This window comes from Poecilia reticulata, chromosome 3, assembly GCF_904066995.2.
Source record: "Poecilia reticulata chromosome 3, P_reticulata-male-v2, whole genome shotgun sequence".
Lineage (NCBI taxonomy): Eukaryota > Metazoa > Chordata > Actinopteri > Cyprinodontiformes > Poeciliidae > Poecilia > Poecilia reticulata.
Window position 1 is genome coordinate 15,497,503 of NC_088832.1, and position 15,212 is coordinate 15,512,714.

General features: G+C 38.8%; 1 protein-coding gene across 3 annotated transcripts in view; it reads left to right on the top strand.

Annotated features, from left to right (window-relative positions):
• Nucleotides 1-10,602: 10,602 nt before the first annotated feature.
• Nucleotides 10,603-15,212, top strand: part of acsf3 (acyl-CoA synthetase family member 3) — a 34,350-nt gene continuing 29,740 nt past the window's right edge. For 2 of the 3 annotated variants that reach the window (XM_008405120.2, XM_008405122.2), the window contains exons 1-3: nt 10,624-10,728; nt 11,426-12,247; nt 14,664-14,819. In XM_008405120.2, coding sequence (XP_008403342.2) covers nt 11,522-12,247; nt 14,664-14,819 — 882 coding nt within the window. In that variant the 5' untranslated portion in view covers nt 10,624-10,728; nt 11,426-11,521. Of the gene's footprint in view, nt 10,729-11,425; nt 12,248-14,663; nt 14,820-15,212 lie in introns of all 3 variants that reach the window. The other variant, XM_008405121.2, reaches the window with a different exon arrangement.

Sequence of the window (15,212 nt, forward strand, 5' to 3'; positions counted from 1 at the left end):
GTTTTTTATGTATGTAAATATCAGCTTAAAAATGTATTTATTATTATTATTATTATTATTATTATTATTATTATTATTATTATTATTATTATTATTATTGAATAATAAAAAATGAACACTGACTTAATGATTTACTTGCCAAATTCTGCTGTTCTTTTACGGCTGATCTCAGTGATTTTCAATTGGACATAATCAAGTCCCTCCCCTCTACATCTGCCAAGCCTGATCTATTGTCCAGCCACGTGCCACACAAACAGGCATCAATTAGGCAAGCTGTCTCCTTTCTGTAGCAAACATGGTTGTTTAGGCCCCGTCTCCATCACAGCACCTGTCCCAGACATGTTGGAGTCATTTGAGCTGCTGTAACTTAACCTTGCTTTAAAGTACATTGGCGGTAAAAATTGCTTTTGTCAGAGATTATGTTCAGCTAATGCATATTTCAAACAAGATCATTCTGTTGTACAAATATTTAAGGTTCTTTTTTGTTCAGCTTCTTGTGCAAAACGTATAGCTACTGCTTTCTGGTGATATCAGAAAATAAACAATATGTGCATGATTGGATTGATTTTTTTTTTTTTTACAGCATGATACTGACATCACCATGTTTCAGGTAGGGACAGTGTGTTCAAGGTGAAGTTTCAAGTACATTTTTTTTACTACCCAGTTTTTTGGATAGCGGCCAAAAGTTACATTTTGGTCTCTTCTGACCAGAATATTTTTTTTACACATGTTTATCGTGTCCCCTAGATGGCTTGTGTCAAACTATTGGGAGTTTATTGTAGCTGCCTTTCAGAGAACGAGCTTCTTATTTACAGTGTCTACCGACATTAGATCCTAAGCCCAAGTTTAACGTCTGTATAATGTCTTGTGCATGGCCTCCATGTCTGCCCTCCTCAATTCTTCCTAATATCCTCTTCTCTGGTGTTCATTAATGTCACAGTCTTTCTGCAAAACAGCTCCATTTATACTGAGGTTAAATTACACACAGACGCACTCAATGTACTAATAAGGTAACATCTGAAGACAGGTGTTAGCATTTGATTTTATTTAGTGGAATCTGAGGGAAGCAAGCTGATTACAAATGCAAGTTCTACTTTTCTATGTCTTTATTTGTAAAATAAATAAATGTCAAAAACCATCCTCCTTCCATGTCACTATTCTGCAGTAAGTTATAATGGTCTTGCATTTTATGCAAGTTATAAGTCTTGCATAAAATTTCAATAAAACAACCTGAAGTCGATGGTTATGCCAAAACAAAGCATGAAACTTCAGGTAATGTGAATGTTTCTTCAAGGCACTGAAGCCACAACCTCAAAATCTTATGCTTAAAAATGTAGATGCCTCGAGCGTCAAATGAAAAGTATTACACATGTATGAAATAGTTGTTATTTGAAAGTTTGAATGATGAGTTGTATTTCAGAGTGGAAACATTCGTACCTTCATCAGAGTGCATGTTATATTCACTTAGTCACTGTGTGATTAAAGATTGAGTGAGTTTATGCAGTGATGAGTGATTGATTAGTGCAAAAAAAATGACATGATAATCTACAAAAAGTGTAGGTTCTTCAGCATTACACTATCTCCTACATTTTTTGTGCATTATCATGCAATTTATCTGGAAAGCAGCAAAATAAAAAAGTGTGTTGCTATTGGATGGTGTGTGTGCGTGTAGGTGAGAGTGTACCTGGCAGTTTATGACTGTGCAGCAGTCTGTTTTGTGTAGATGTCAGTCTAAAATGTGGTCATCCATCCGGAGAAATAGTGTGTGTTGTTGCTATGGTGGTGTGACATGAAGACCAATACTCTCTATGTTGTCAACTTGTTAAAAGAAAAAACACATCTGATTTTGGGTCAGTTTTCTGCACAGTTCATGGCCAGAAATGTCTTTATACCATCTAAATAAACATTTTTTAGTTGTAAATTCTTCCAAAATATAAATTTTGCACACTCTAAATCTTGTTTCAGAGCATCCGTGTCTTATTTTGTTGATTGAAAAAGAATGGGGGAAGATTATAACTTAGAAAAGGAGTTTAGAGCTGAAATCACTAAAAGAAAAAACTCAAAATAAACAGATGAACTCATAAGTTTATATATTCTTATTGATGTTGAAAGGTATGTAACTTCAGGGTCATTTTGGTAGTTGGTACTGTGATTATAATCCGATTAGTGCAAATGGCTTCACCCAGCCAACAAAGTTTTTATGTTTCAAAAATATTTCCCAAACTTTTATTTTTTGGCAGGGGATGAAAACCTAAGAACTCATCTTACTAATTTATAAGTATCAGTTTAAAAAAATTAAAAAAAAAGCAGGCATGGAGCAAGCCATCTTTGTTTTATTACTTCTCTCCGATCAAACCTAATTAATCTCCTTTCAGAAAGAAATACATCTATTTTTAACTACTAATATTTAACTACTTAAAAAAAACAACCATTTAATTATTTAGATCTAATTAAATAAGAGAATACAGATGCCAGCTCAGCTAACAGCAAAATGTGTAAATTCAGCATTTATTTTGTCCCAGTTTGTATATATTTTATGCTAATTTGATGCAAATTACCAGTGATAAATAAACATAAAAAAATGCAAATAACTCAGCAGCAGAAGTTACTATGTCTAAGAAAAACATAAGCAACCAGTTGTCCTATTATCTACCATTCATTGGTTAAAAAGGTATTAAAGATGCACCATTTTCAGTTTTTTTTATATATCAACTCCTTGTAATATGCATCTCATACATGCCAAAAGTAAATATTGTCTTGTCCACAAAAGATACTGTTAATCTGTTCTCAAACTTCATGGTTTAAAGGAACCGCAGCTAATTAACCGCACACCAAAACAGGAATACATTTTAATATTGATCCTCTTACGTCCCTGGTGCATTGTCTGTGTGCGCTTGTGTGTGCGTGCAAGCGTGTCGGTGTGTGTTAGTGAGTGCAGGCAGGAGTATGATTATGAATATTTTAAGAGCACATTTAACATGGCGAAGCCAGAGCAGCCTCGGTGAGGGATTTGCGCCTACTCTTCAGCTAATGACCCCAGGCGCTTCCAGCAAAGCTTCTTCATATTTTAAAGAAAGTCGATAGAGCTCCAGCCCAGTCAGCAGCATTAAGATTCATACAGACGCCACAGGGACCCTGAAAAAATTAATAACACGCGTGTCTAACAATCCTTCCTGCGATTTAGTGGAGCACCCAAGCTCTCTGCCTGAAATGCAAAGTAGTAATGAACACACAGATAAGATACATTCCGAACACGCGTCTTTTACCCCTCAAGTCAATGCAAAGACACACGCCGAAACCCACCCGCTCTGCTTTTTAACCAATACATCCATCTGCTCTGACACCCAGAGATATCTAAACAAACTCTTTCCAGTACTTTGCACTCTGATATCAACGGTTCGTCTTTCCTGTCTGTCTCACCTCTCTAAAATGTGAGAAAGAAAAAGTCAAGTTCCTTCTAAGAGCTCCTGGTAAGACAGAACAAAGACATTTTTAAAGGTCTGTAAGCATTTTTCACTTGCAAATGGCCAGAGGCACTAGAGAGTCCTCCATGAGCTGGGTCTAATTATGTTTGAATATATCACTACAACAGTTTATATTGCAAGCATATTGTGGGTGGTTTATTATAGCATTATATGGGATACTTATGAGCATGCAGCATCATTGCAGTAGTAGACATCAGACAGAGCTCAATTACAGTTTGGAGAAAATCTCTCGGGGGAGTTAGTGAAACTCAGACCAGTTCCAATGCAGATGTTTTTTTTAAGTCATCTTGGTTTAAATGATACAATGCTTTGGATTTTTACACCGCAATACTTTGCATCCCTTGGCTCTGCAAACTGCAAGTGCTTTCAATCTTTGATTTTGAGATATTTTTAACATGAGCTGCAACAGAGCTCAGCTCATATGCCATCTATGGAATGTGTCGGTAGATTTTGATGGACAAAATTCTCAATGCCTTTATAGTAAATCACACAAACATGAAAAAGTGACTTCTTGTTGGTGCTGCCAGTCTAACTTACTATCAGATTGGCTCTGTCAAAGTTAGTTGATTCTGTAAACCTAGAGTGTTCTGGCAGTTTCCATTGCTGATCACTGATACTTATTAAACTGAATTGTACTTCAAATGATCATAAACTATCTGTCTAAGAATTAAAATGAAATGACTTGTTGGCCTTATGTTACATATGGTGAGCGTACAATTTTTTTTTTTTTTTTGTTTCAAAAACTGTGATTTTGTTTAGAATAAAAGTTATTTGGTAAATTCTTTAGACAGTTATCTTTTTCAATCTTCTTTGTTTTTGTCACTTTACGTTTTGGTCCCAGTTTGCAGCTTGACTAGCCTCAGGACACTTTACAGTAAAAGTAAATAAGTTTTACTGTAGGTAGATTATATTACAGTTTAGTTTATTACAGTAAAAACAATCTGTTCAATGCAGTCATGTTCAGAGTCAAACCCATTTCAAAAACAATTTAATTTCAATATACTACATCCATTTCCAGAGCAAATACAGTGCAGTTCCAAGGACTCATATTCATTAGGTTAATAATCAAACTCATTTGATCATATTTTGCAGCATTTATAGGCTTTTATTTTGGCGTGAGTCGTGGTTAGTTTTGAGAAAGGCTCGTGTGTGTACTTTGACTGGTCTCCCTACAAAAGCATCATCAATACTGAAATCTACCTTGTCATGAAAATTCAATGGGTGTGTAAACACAGTAAGATAAGTGTGCGGACTAGCAGTAAATGAGGTGCTGCAGTGCACTGGGTTTCCCTGAGAGTCAGGACAACAGCGGAGCAGCAGGCTCTGCCCTCCCTGGGATGCTAGACAGCATATGGCACTGTCTCCCAGTGAACAGCACACCACCCAAGCAGCCTGGCAGCTTCACACTGTGTGTGTGTGTGTGTGTGTGTGTGTGTGTGTGTGTGTGTGTGTGTGTGTGTGTGTGTGTGTGTGTGTGTGTGTGTGTGTGTGTGTGTGTGTGTGTATGTGTGTTTGTCAACCCATGTGTGTTGGCCAAGGGTGAGTGAGGGTGTGTGTGTGCATGTACGTGGCTGACTGTTTGTAGAAGATGGACCTAGACAGATGGCTGGCCAGGACTGAATAAAGTTTTTTTAAAAATTGCACAGAGAGGATGCATGAAAAATATGTTTGTTAGTTTGTTTTTTTGCTCAGAGACAGAAAAACCTTGTCAATTGGTTAAAGCCTGAAGCAGCAGTGCCCTCTTAGAGCTTTTGGGAAACACAAATATTTTTACACAGTTTTTGCTGAATTTTTTGCCACTGCTTTGAAGTTTGCTGTTAAGTTATGCATTTTGCATCACTGTGAGTTACTATTGCAATTAAAACGTTAACTTTATTGTGCAATTATATGACTGATATGTATTTTTGAATGAGGTCTAATTATTGGGGGGATTTTGTTGTGAAAACATATTAGAGCTTTTGACATGACTGAAGACGGAAGGCCTGCATCACGGCCCACCAAGCCGAATAGTTTCCATCCTTACATATTGAAGTTAAAGGGGAAAGAAGAGAATCAATAAGGCATTAGTGGAAAGCCATCAAAAAAATGCTGGAGCATTCTGTATCTTGTCACAGTCAATAAGTCAAGAAGTTAGAGGTGATTTATTTAAGTTAAATAAATAAATCCATCTTATTTTTTACTCTGTGTACATAATATTTAAAGAAAATATGATCATATTAACAAACAGGTTTCATTTTTATAGGTTCTAAACATTTGATCTGAACCTGTTTTTAAAAAAAAAAAAAAAGAAGGAAGAACATTTACATCTAAAAATCTTCCTCCAACACGCAGCTCTTCCAAATCCTCTGGTGGAGACAACTCTCTGAGGCCATGATGAGAGGCTCATGTAAGCAGCTCATCAGCAGACTGTTTGCCCATATGTGCCTCACACCCCTGCGTCCCCAGTGGGTCTAGGCTCTGTGCAACAAAACCATCTCATTTGCCAACATGGACCATTTTGAAAATACCCCAATTTATCCTCTGACAGGTCAATCCTGCCCTCCCTGGCTCAAGTTATAATTTAGGAAAAGAAAGCAAAGCCAGTCTGACGAACAAATCAAGAGCCTGGGGCAGGTATTGGCCGAGAGACACAAAGGAAAGGTTGGCCTTAAATTTTAATACAAAAGACAAATGCAGAAAATTAAAGAAACTCAAGAAGTCAGCAAAGAAGATTAATTTCATTTGTGCCGATAATCACATCTACAACACTTAAAAATACACTCAGTTCAAGAGATGCTTTGCAAAGGTCACACACAAAAAGCTGGGGTCCAGTCTTGTATCAGCAGTGTGTGTCTGCAGGTCCCGTATGGCGACGGTTCGCTTATCCCCCTGCCACCCCACATATGTTTGGGGCATAGAACAGTTGGACATGGCTGAAGGCTAAAATGGGTCAGACTGACACAGATGGGGGGTGGGGAGGGTACTCCCCCCTGGGTAACCATCATGTGACTAACACCCATAGAAAAAAAACCTAGGTGTGAATGTGAGTGGCAGATGATGTCAGAAAGTTGGTATAGCTAAAACAACCTGATTTTCTCATAAAATGAGGCAGGAAATACAGTAATTTGTGAGATCAGATTGCATCATCCAGTTCTCAAGACACTGAAAGCAATTTAAAACTTTCATTTTTTTTATCTCTTATTTTGCTTCTTGTATGAACAAAAACATACACTATTCTACCAATACCTGCAATCAGAATTTTTTGCTTCCAGATAAACTGAACAGAGTTGATTTCAGAATTGAACATTGATCTTTGAACCCTCCCATCTGATGGTGGCTGTGCAAGAAAAATCAGTGAGTGAATAAATGGTCCAGAGAGACTGAGAGGTGTTGGTATCTTTCGGCTGTCTTTGGAAGTACTGGTCAAAAATGTACAGAGGAAAACTTCAGAAAAGCTGCAAAGATGTTTTTTCAAGGTTTACAGGTTTTCCATACATTTGTTAATTTCAATAATGGTCGACCTCTTGGTTGATCTGAAAGTTATAAGCTCCAAATAAAGTTCCACTTTGTACGTTGGGGTATTTGATCCCTTTTGAACTGCTTTAGGGACTCAAATCAGTTTTGTAAATGATAAGCTTCCAAATCCTGAAAAAAACATTTTCTTTGCAGCTCACTTTATAACTGCAGGGTCATCAAAGAGAAGATCTTTTGCGTCGCAAAACACCCAAGCCATAGCATGAGGGCATCACATCATATTGTGCAAAACACAAGCCATGTTGTCAACTGCGCATCAGTATGTGGGTGGCATGTGTTCACTGAAGCGCTCATATGTTTACAGTGAAACTCTTGGATGAAAGTCAAGTTTGCAGCTGCAGCCTCGGAATAATTCATTGCTCGCCTTTTTACCCAGGAGGAGCCACAGGTAGTTGATGAAGTGGCAGTGCCAAGACGCCCAACTGGCGAAGACGAAGCGCAGCTGCCAGGAGTCAGCGTGGCCAGATGCCGCTGCTGATGTACCATGTGTTCCAAGCAGGGCAACAGTGTGTTTGTGTGTGAGCCGAGGTGGGAGGGGAGAGAGCCGAGAGCTTGCCAAGACATTCTCACACTGATGCCAACCTGACACATGCTTGGGTACTCCCTACGGTTTGTGTTACCCTCTCAGCCTCTCTCGAAGATCTATGGGGGGTCTACGTTTTGTTTTTTTGCTTTGGTTCTCAGACGCAATCCTATTCCAAGATGAGAGTTGGCGCCAGCTTGCGGTCGTTCTGCCCATCAGCGGCGAGACTGTTTAAGGTGTTGTTTTCTGAAAAATACGCTGGCACCGGGTCGCTGCGGCAGCAGGGTCGGCCCCTGATTATCTCCTCTAGTCCTTATGCAACCCATACCTTCCTTTTCCATTGCAGACGTATATGTGGTGCTTGTTTTTCACCCTCTACTCTTCTTCCCTCCTTGCATATTTCCAATAATTGTAAATAAATCTCTGTTTGGCTCAGATTCCAGTCCCCTTGTAGTATACGACGAAGATATGGCCAACGTCCAGGAAACGAATCCAAAAACTCGAGTCGCCTTTGCTTTTGTCTTTCCTTGGAGATTTGGTTACTTTTAGGAAGAATCCTGACAAATCGTGCCATTTGCATCAAAAAAAGAGGCCAAGGACTGTGAAAATGTCCCACTAATAAAATATTTCCTGAAACAACAGTGGTGCAGGCAGGGATAGAAATTGCAGCTTTTCCCTAAAAATGGGAGTGGAGTGGTCTTTGACGATACTATTCCTGTGAGTGGAGGGGGGTTCTCTCAAACAAAGCCTACAATTTCGTTAGGAACATGCCATCCTCTTCTGCAGAGTAGGGGGTTTGGGGAGGGAAGAGAAAACTTTTTGAACGTGTGCCATGCCTGTACCATTCTCTTACTGAAGGTCCGCGACTGCCAGCTGGCGGCTGAATGTGCCCACTTGCACTGCGATGATGGAGCCAGCCAAGCTAGTTGGCACGCTAAGTGAAAGAACTGGCATGTGATCTGAGGCCAAAGGCAGCACCGTGTGTGTGGTGGCTGCATCGATGCTGCACCGCCTCCCTTCACTCGCCTCCTTGGTTCTGTGGTACACCAGTGAAGCTGCAGGGTGTGGGGTTTTGCCAGCATCCACAAAATAACAGAAAGCTCCAGTGATTTTAACAAATCTGTAATTATTAAGGATATAAAGCGTGTGGGTCTGCAAGAAGCACTAAAGAGGATTGCACCAAGTACAATGGAATAATTAGAAGACTAGACTTCTAATCTAAATTTGCTTTCAGAGAGGCAAAACTCTACAAGTCACAAACTGATGGCTCTTTTGTAGCTATGAAAAAAGCAGCATTAAACAGGGGAGGCACATTTCAGCAGAATCAAAGTTACGTTGATGTTACTCTCTTATTCTCTGTATAGCTTGTTCTATTACTGTGATCTGTTTAAGGAGATTTGTTTCCCTTTCTCTTGATACACACCAAGATTGCAAGTTTTGGTCTCATTTGCATTCTCAGTGATTGGATGTGGGTGGATTTACAAGTTTCATTCAATTGTGTATGCATACAGTAAATGCAGAAGCAATTGAGTCAGTGTGGGTTTTTTTCCTCAAAGACATGTTAGTATGAGGTAGAATGAAGGGGAACTGGAATCAAACTCACAACCTCTCAGTTGCTGATGTCTGCTCTGCTGATCCACAGCCAAAATGTCTCTGTGTGTTTTCTTGAATAATCTTTATGCTTGTACAGCAGATTTCAAAGTGCAAATATGCAAATATGCAAAGTGCAAATATGCAAAAAGAGGTTTTCTGTATGATGAGTGAAGATATTAGCACAAGAGTCCAGTATACAATGCTTTGAAAAAGCACTCATATCTCTATAACTTTTTCACATTTTGTCACATAAGTTGTAACCAGACACCTTTATATTTTAATTCAGTTTCAAGTGCTAGACCAACACAAAGTAGTGTTTTATTATAAAACAGAAAGAAAAATGATTATTATTTTTTTAAATTTTCTACAGATATCTGAAAAGTGTGAAGTATATTTGCATTACTCCTTCTAATATTAAGTGGTGATGTTATTGAAGTGTGGCAAAAATGCAAGTGTGCTCCTCAGTCATTTTCTCAACCATATGGTTGATGTGTTTAGGGAGAAGACAGTTTAGCCACACACAGAAAACTAAAACTTTTTGGCAGTTTGGAGGTCAAAAAGTTTTGTTTTTCAAGACTTCCTGAGTTATCTTTCTATTTTTGAAAGTTAAATTGAAATATAAATTTGGGTAAATTGGGGAATTGTTTCATTTGTTAGTCAATTTTAAACAACTTTTTCCCAGACACTGAGATGTGTTTCTTGACCCACATAGTCATGTTTGTTTACTTCTGCAAAGCCTTTACAGACCAGCTGCATTTTACTTCTGAAGGCAGTTAACCCTAACCCTAGTATCTTATTTGGGGGTATCAAAGAAAAGGGTTTGGTGCACAAACACATCCAAACAAACAGCTTTCTGATTTTTATTGGTAAAACAGTTTTGAGTGTAGCCTTTATCTTCCACTTTCCATTATATCTTGTTTTATGACCTAACATAACAAAGAAACCACATTGAAGTAACATGACAAAATGTGAAAATGATAAAAGGAATGTGATACTTGGTAATTAGGCACTGCTATGGAAAGGAACAGGAACTAGTAAAGAAAATACAGCATCAAGTTGCAAGGCATAATACATGTGACTTGTTATCCAAGCCCCTATGACTTGAGCTTTTAGGTTGATATCAATCTTTCATTTTTGAGGATGTCAGGTTAAACCCGGATTACTGCAGACCATATATTGAAACAGTGGTTTAAAGTTTATTTCTCTGTTGAGAAAAGCACACAGTGCAAGGCTGATCTTCAAATTAAAATGTTTAAAATAAAATCTTGAAGTTCTCATTTTCAAGGTATATTTCTTGATTAATTTAATGCATATTTTGTGTATGTTCTTTTCTAATGTTGTCTATAGTCTATCTATATCCGTCTTTCATCTATCCATCTATCCATCCATCCATCTCTCTCTCCCCCTCTCCCTCTATCTATCTATCTATCTATCTAGTTTTCACTAAATACCTGAATATGTGTTACTTACTTTCACTGGAAATTAATGGTTCCGTGTTCGCTTGTTTCCTACCGGCAACATATTTTCGCTGCACCGTCCTTCACTTTGCTATGGGGTAAGTTGAGAGTGAAACATTGAATAATAATCGATTTGTCTCAGGAGATGTGATCAAAGGTGGGTTCCGAAATCATTACGCAATCTTCAGATTTTGTTTTCTGTCGGAATGACATTTTTCTGCCCTCCATAATTGTTTACGTTCGTATTTCGATCAGATAAAACGTGCTAGGGTCAACTGCACTGTGTACTGCTGTGGTAATGACAGGTTAAAGGAGCACCAACTCCTGTGCTGTTTTCTCACTGTCACTTTAAATAGCGACCGCATGATCATAAAACCGATCGAGAAATCCTGATAAACGCTGTTTTTGCTTCCACGGCTGTAAGAGTGATCCTCAACTCATCAACTTTTTATTCACATCCCAAGGGGAAATTGGTTTGCAGCAAACAAAAAATAAATAAATTTGTTATTTTTTAATGGCATTCATTCTATTAGTGCAGCACAAGAACACACTAGGAGAAATAACTCATGTCCTTGTGGGTTAAACTTGCTTTATTTTGTTAATTTGCTCCTCACTGCATCTACAGTGACACTGAATTCATTTGTAAAAAGAGCAAAAACATGGTGATTCCTTGTGATCATCTGTTCATGTTTATTGCTTTGCACCCCCAAATGTGCAAGTTTTTATTTTATACCTCTTTTGTCTTTACAATAAAATACTCTGAAGAAATCAACCTTGTAATAACCCAGAATAAATAGTAATGTTTTAATTCTGCTAAAACTAAACAAAAATATTTTTTTCTTATTATTTTCCAGGTTGATGTTTGAGATTAGAATTAGACGGTCAATGCTGTGGATGGAGCCGTCTTGACATGCGAACTCTAGTAGGTTTTGAGGGGGTCATATTTAAACATGCTGTCAGAACTGTTTACCTTCACCAAACACCCTTTACGGTGGACTTTTCTTCACTGGAAAGCAAGTTACTCCAAAAAGATTCACACTTTAGATCCAAGATGGTGGTCACTGGGATTTCCAGTTCACAAAAGCACTTACAGACGGACTACTGCACCATCCTCAAGGACAAATCTGAAACCTGTCTTCACTAGAGCTCCTGGGTTTGGGGAGACACTTGCAATCGTAGACAGCAGTGGGAGCCACAGCTACAAGCAGCTTTACTGCAGCAGCTTAGGTCTTGCCAGTAGAATCAGCACAGCATTAAATTCTGGCTTTGGGTGTCTTGACGGAAGACGAATATCCTTCCTGTGTCCAAATGATGCTTCCTACGTGGTGGCACAGTGGGCGGCCTGGATGAGTGGCGGCACGGCGGTACCGCTTTACCGAAAGCACCCTGTTTCAGAACTGGAGTACATCATCACTGATTCCCAGAGTTCACTGCTGGTGGCAGCACATCCTTATGCAGAGACCCTTGAACCGCTGGCACAGAAGCTGGGGCTTCCATGTCTAACCCTCCCTCCTACATCGGACCTGGACACCTTGGATGACATTGGTACACCTTCAAGAGAAGAGGAGAACGCCAACACGGACTGGGCAGATCGACCGGCTATGATCGTCTACACCAGTGGCACCACGGGCCGTCCCAAAGGGGTTCTGCACACACACAGCAGCATCCAAGCAATGGTAGCTAGTCACCTATGAACCTTTTATTTATTTATTTTTATTGACTTGCATTTATCGCAGATCTGTTTTGAGTGTGAGGTTGATTTTATTGAACACAGTGTCGTAAAAGAATGAACAAATTTATATGAAAAAGAAAATACGATTTTTGCTTTCTTACTACAAGAATCAGCAAATCCAGTGTTTAAGTGCCGCTGTCTTTCAACTTTTGGATCTATCTCAGCTCCCACACCTGAATCAAAATCCTGAGTTACCTCCTTGGCATGTCAGCAGATCTTGGCCATGAACTATTCATTTGATTTAGGAATATTGGAGCAGGAATGCATCCTAAAGTGGCAGAACTGTTGAACTGGAGGACTGGAATTGTAGATCACTGTCTAGAGTGACAGATGGAAAAATCTAGATCAGTGCGGTCAAAACACAAGTTTTTTTCTTTTTCTCTTTACCAGTTTTAAATGTTTCAGATCATCAACAAAACATATATCATGAAAAAATAACATTACTAAATACAGATTGATGGTGTTAAGGACTAACACTAAATAGAAACGCATGCAACTTTGAAAACAGTGATTAGAAATAGTTTTACTGATTTGTCTGGAGGTTTATCACAGGATTCTCATGCTACATCCACTGTAATTTCAGTATGGATTATGTAATAGGTTTTATAATGTAAATTAATCCTTTTCAATGTTTAGTTTTCGCTCTAAACATTGTTATCTAAGCAGCAAAGTCAGTGGTGGGGACACTGAGATCTCCTTAGTTTATAAGTTGCATAAGTTGCTCCATTCAGAGTAAAACTATATACGTACATCTCACATCTTTTTTAATAAAAAACATTCAGAAACTCATTAGAATTCTGTGTTTATACCATTCAGAGTCCACAGAGAAATAGTCTGAATATTTTTTCAGGCCTATTTGCTTAATGAAATCACCCTGAATAGAGGCAGACCATCGGTTGTCTCTGACTGTCCCAGAAAAATTAGCGAGTGATTGATTTCCTGGAAGTGAAGGCCATCAGGTTGTCAGGATTCTTGGAAGGTGCTGTTGGAAAATTAATTCGAATTAAGAAATATTAAGTTTAGTGTTCCTGGCTTTTGTATCTACAGTCCTGATGGCAATGGAAAGCAGACGGCTGAAAAACCTGCAATTACGTTACTTGAATCACTAAGAGGCACTGAGACAATGTCCTGGTGCGTGATGTTACTTCATCATGAGGCGCTGCACAAAATGCCGTCAATGTTACCAGGAACTGCTGAAAATCAATCCTTTTAGTGTGTGTAATACTTCGCTTTGATCTCGATCGTCTGTGCTGTTGCTCAAAATCCAGAAATATAACAAGTGTGTTTCTTTAAATATCCGATGTTTTCCAGTTAGATCTTGTAGAAAACAACCAATGTTATGCTAGCAACAAGGAGATGAAGATATTTTACCAGCTCACTTTCCCAGTTCAAATACACTGCTATCAAATCCTCTGATATGCTGCCAATATCAGAGGTGCACAGCAACTGATCATGAGATCTGTTGCTTTCTCTCTTTCCTTCACCTGAACAAGAATACTTTGTCATTTTCCAAAGCTCCCGGTGCTGAAGGATCAAATTAAATTAAGTGATTAAATATTTACCCAGCCTTGAACACATTAGCTTTTATATCCTGCAGTTGTAATCTGCTGATTTGCATTTGAAATGGTATTGTGATCGACCGTGTTCAGTTCAAGACAAATAAATAACCTTTGTTCTCATCAGTCTGGAAAGACGAGTTAAAGAAAGATTAAATTACGACCACTGCTTTGAAAATACTTGGTTATAATTTTGTCCTTATTGCTGTTACAGTGTTGTGACTTCATGCCGGGATAAAATGGCGTAGTCATTTGCTTTCTGAGACATAAAAGATGAATGTTACGTTTTTAGTGGTTTTGACTTCACTAATTATTGCCTTTGCTCTATTTGCACATAACGCTGCAATAAATAACTGTTTCAAACATTAAATAATAATTTAATCTCCAACAAGAGCCTTCCTGGAGGTCAGGGTTTTGACTTGGTGTTGCTCCACACAGCAGATGAAATTTGGGTACATTTACAGAAGAAGTTTAGAAAGATTAGAGATCAAAACCACCGGACAAATTTACAAGACACTGAAGTAAAATGTTGACTAAAGAAATCTGCTGTACCTTGAAAGTATTTCTCAGCGTTCTCTCTCTATATTGTAAATGAAATTTATTATGCATGAATGCTGAACGCTCACTGGTCTCTTAGGATTTTTTTAAAGACTAACGAGAGTAATGCATCAAAGCTGTTAATCTCTTCTAGTTGATATTAAAGCATTTGTTCGTAATTTTCTTTCATATATCACCTTACATGGGTTCTTAAATATCTGTGGCTTTGAGATGCTGATTTTCTCTCTGTCCTTTCTACCACCGCAGGTCCAGTGTTTGGTTTCTGAGTGGGCGTGGTCTAAAGACGACGTCATCCTCCACACCTTGCCACTCCACCACGTTCACGGGATCGTTAACAAGCTGCTCTGCCCCCTGTGGATGGGAGCCACCTGCGTCATGCTTCCTGAATTCCAGCCTCAGAAGGTCTGATCCTCTCTGCTGCGGTCTTTAAGTTACACTTTACCTCTGTTGCGCTGTTATGCATTTAAGCATTCTCGACTGTGTTTATATCAGGTCTTTTTCTGTCACTCTTTGTTTTTCACTCTTCATTTTTCAGTCTCCCTGTTTTCGTTCCCCCCCCCCCCTCTCTCGTCCTTGTTTCATCTCTTCTCCCTCTTCCCCTTTATAAGCATCTCCTCGTTTTCCCTCTCCTCCTGCTCTCCTCCTGACTGTCAAACTAAGCGGTCGGTGCTCAGTGATGAATTGCCCTGTGTGGCTTTGTATGTGACCAATGCCGACTCACGGCAGGGGCTTAAGCAGCAGATCAATCGATGAGATGACATTGAAGGATGATAGTGCTTATTTGGCCCTGAAAGA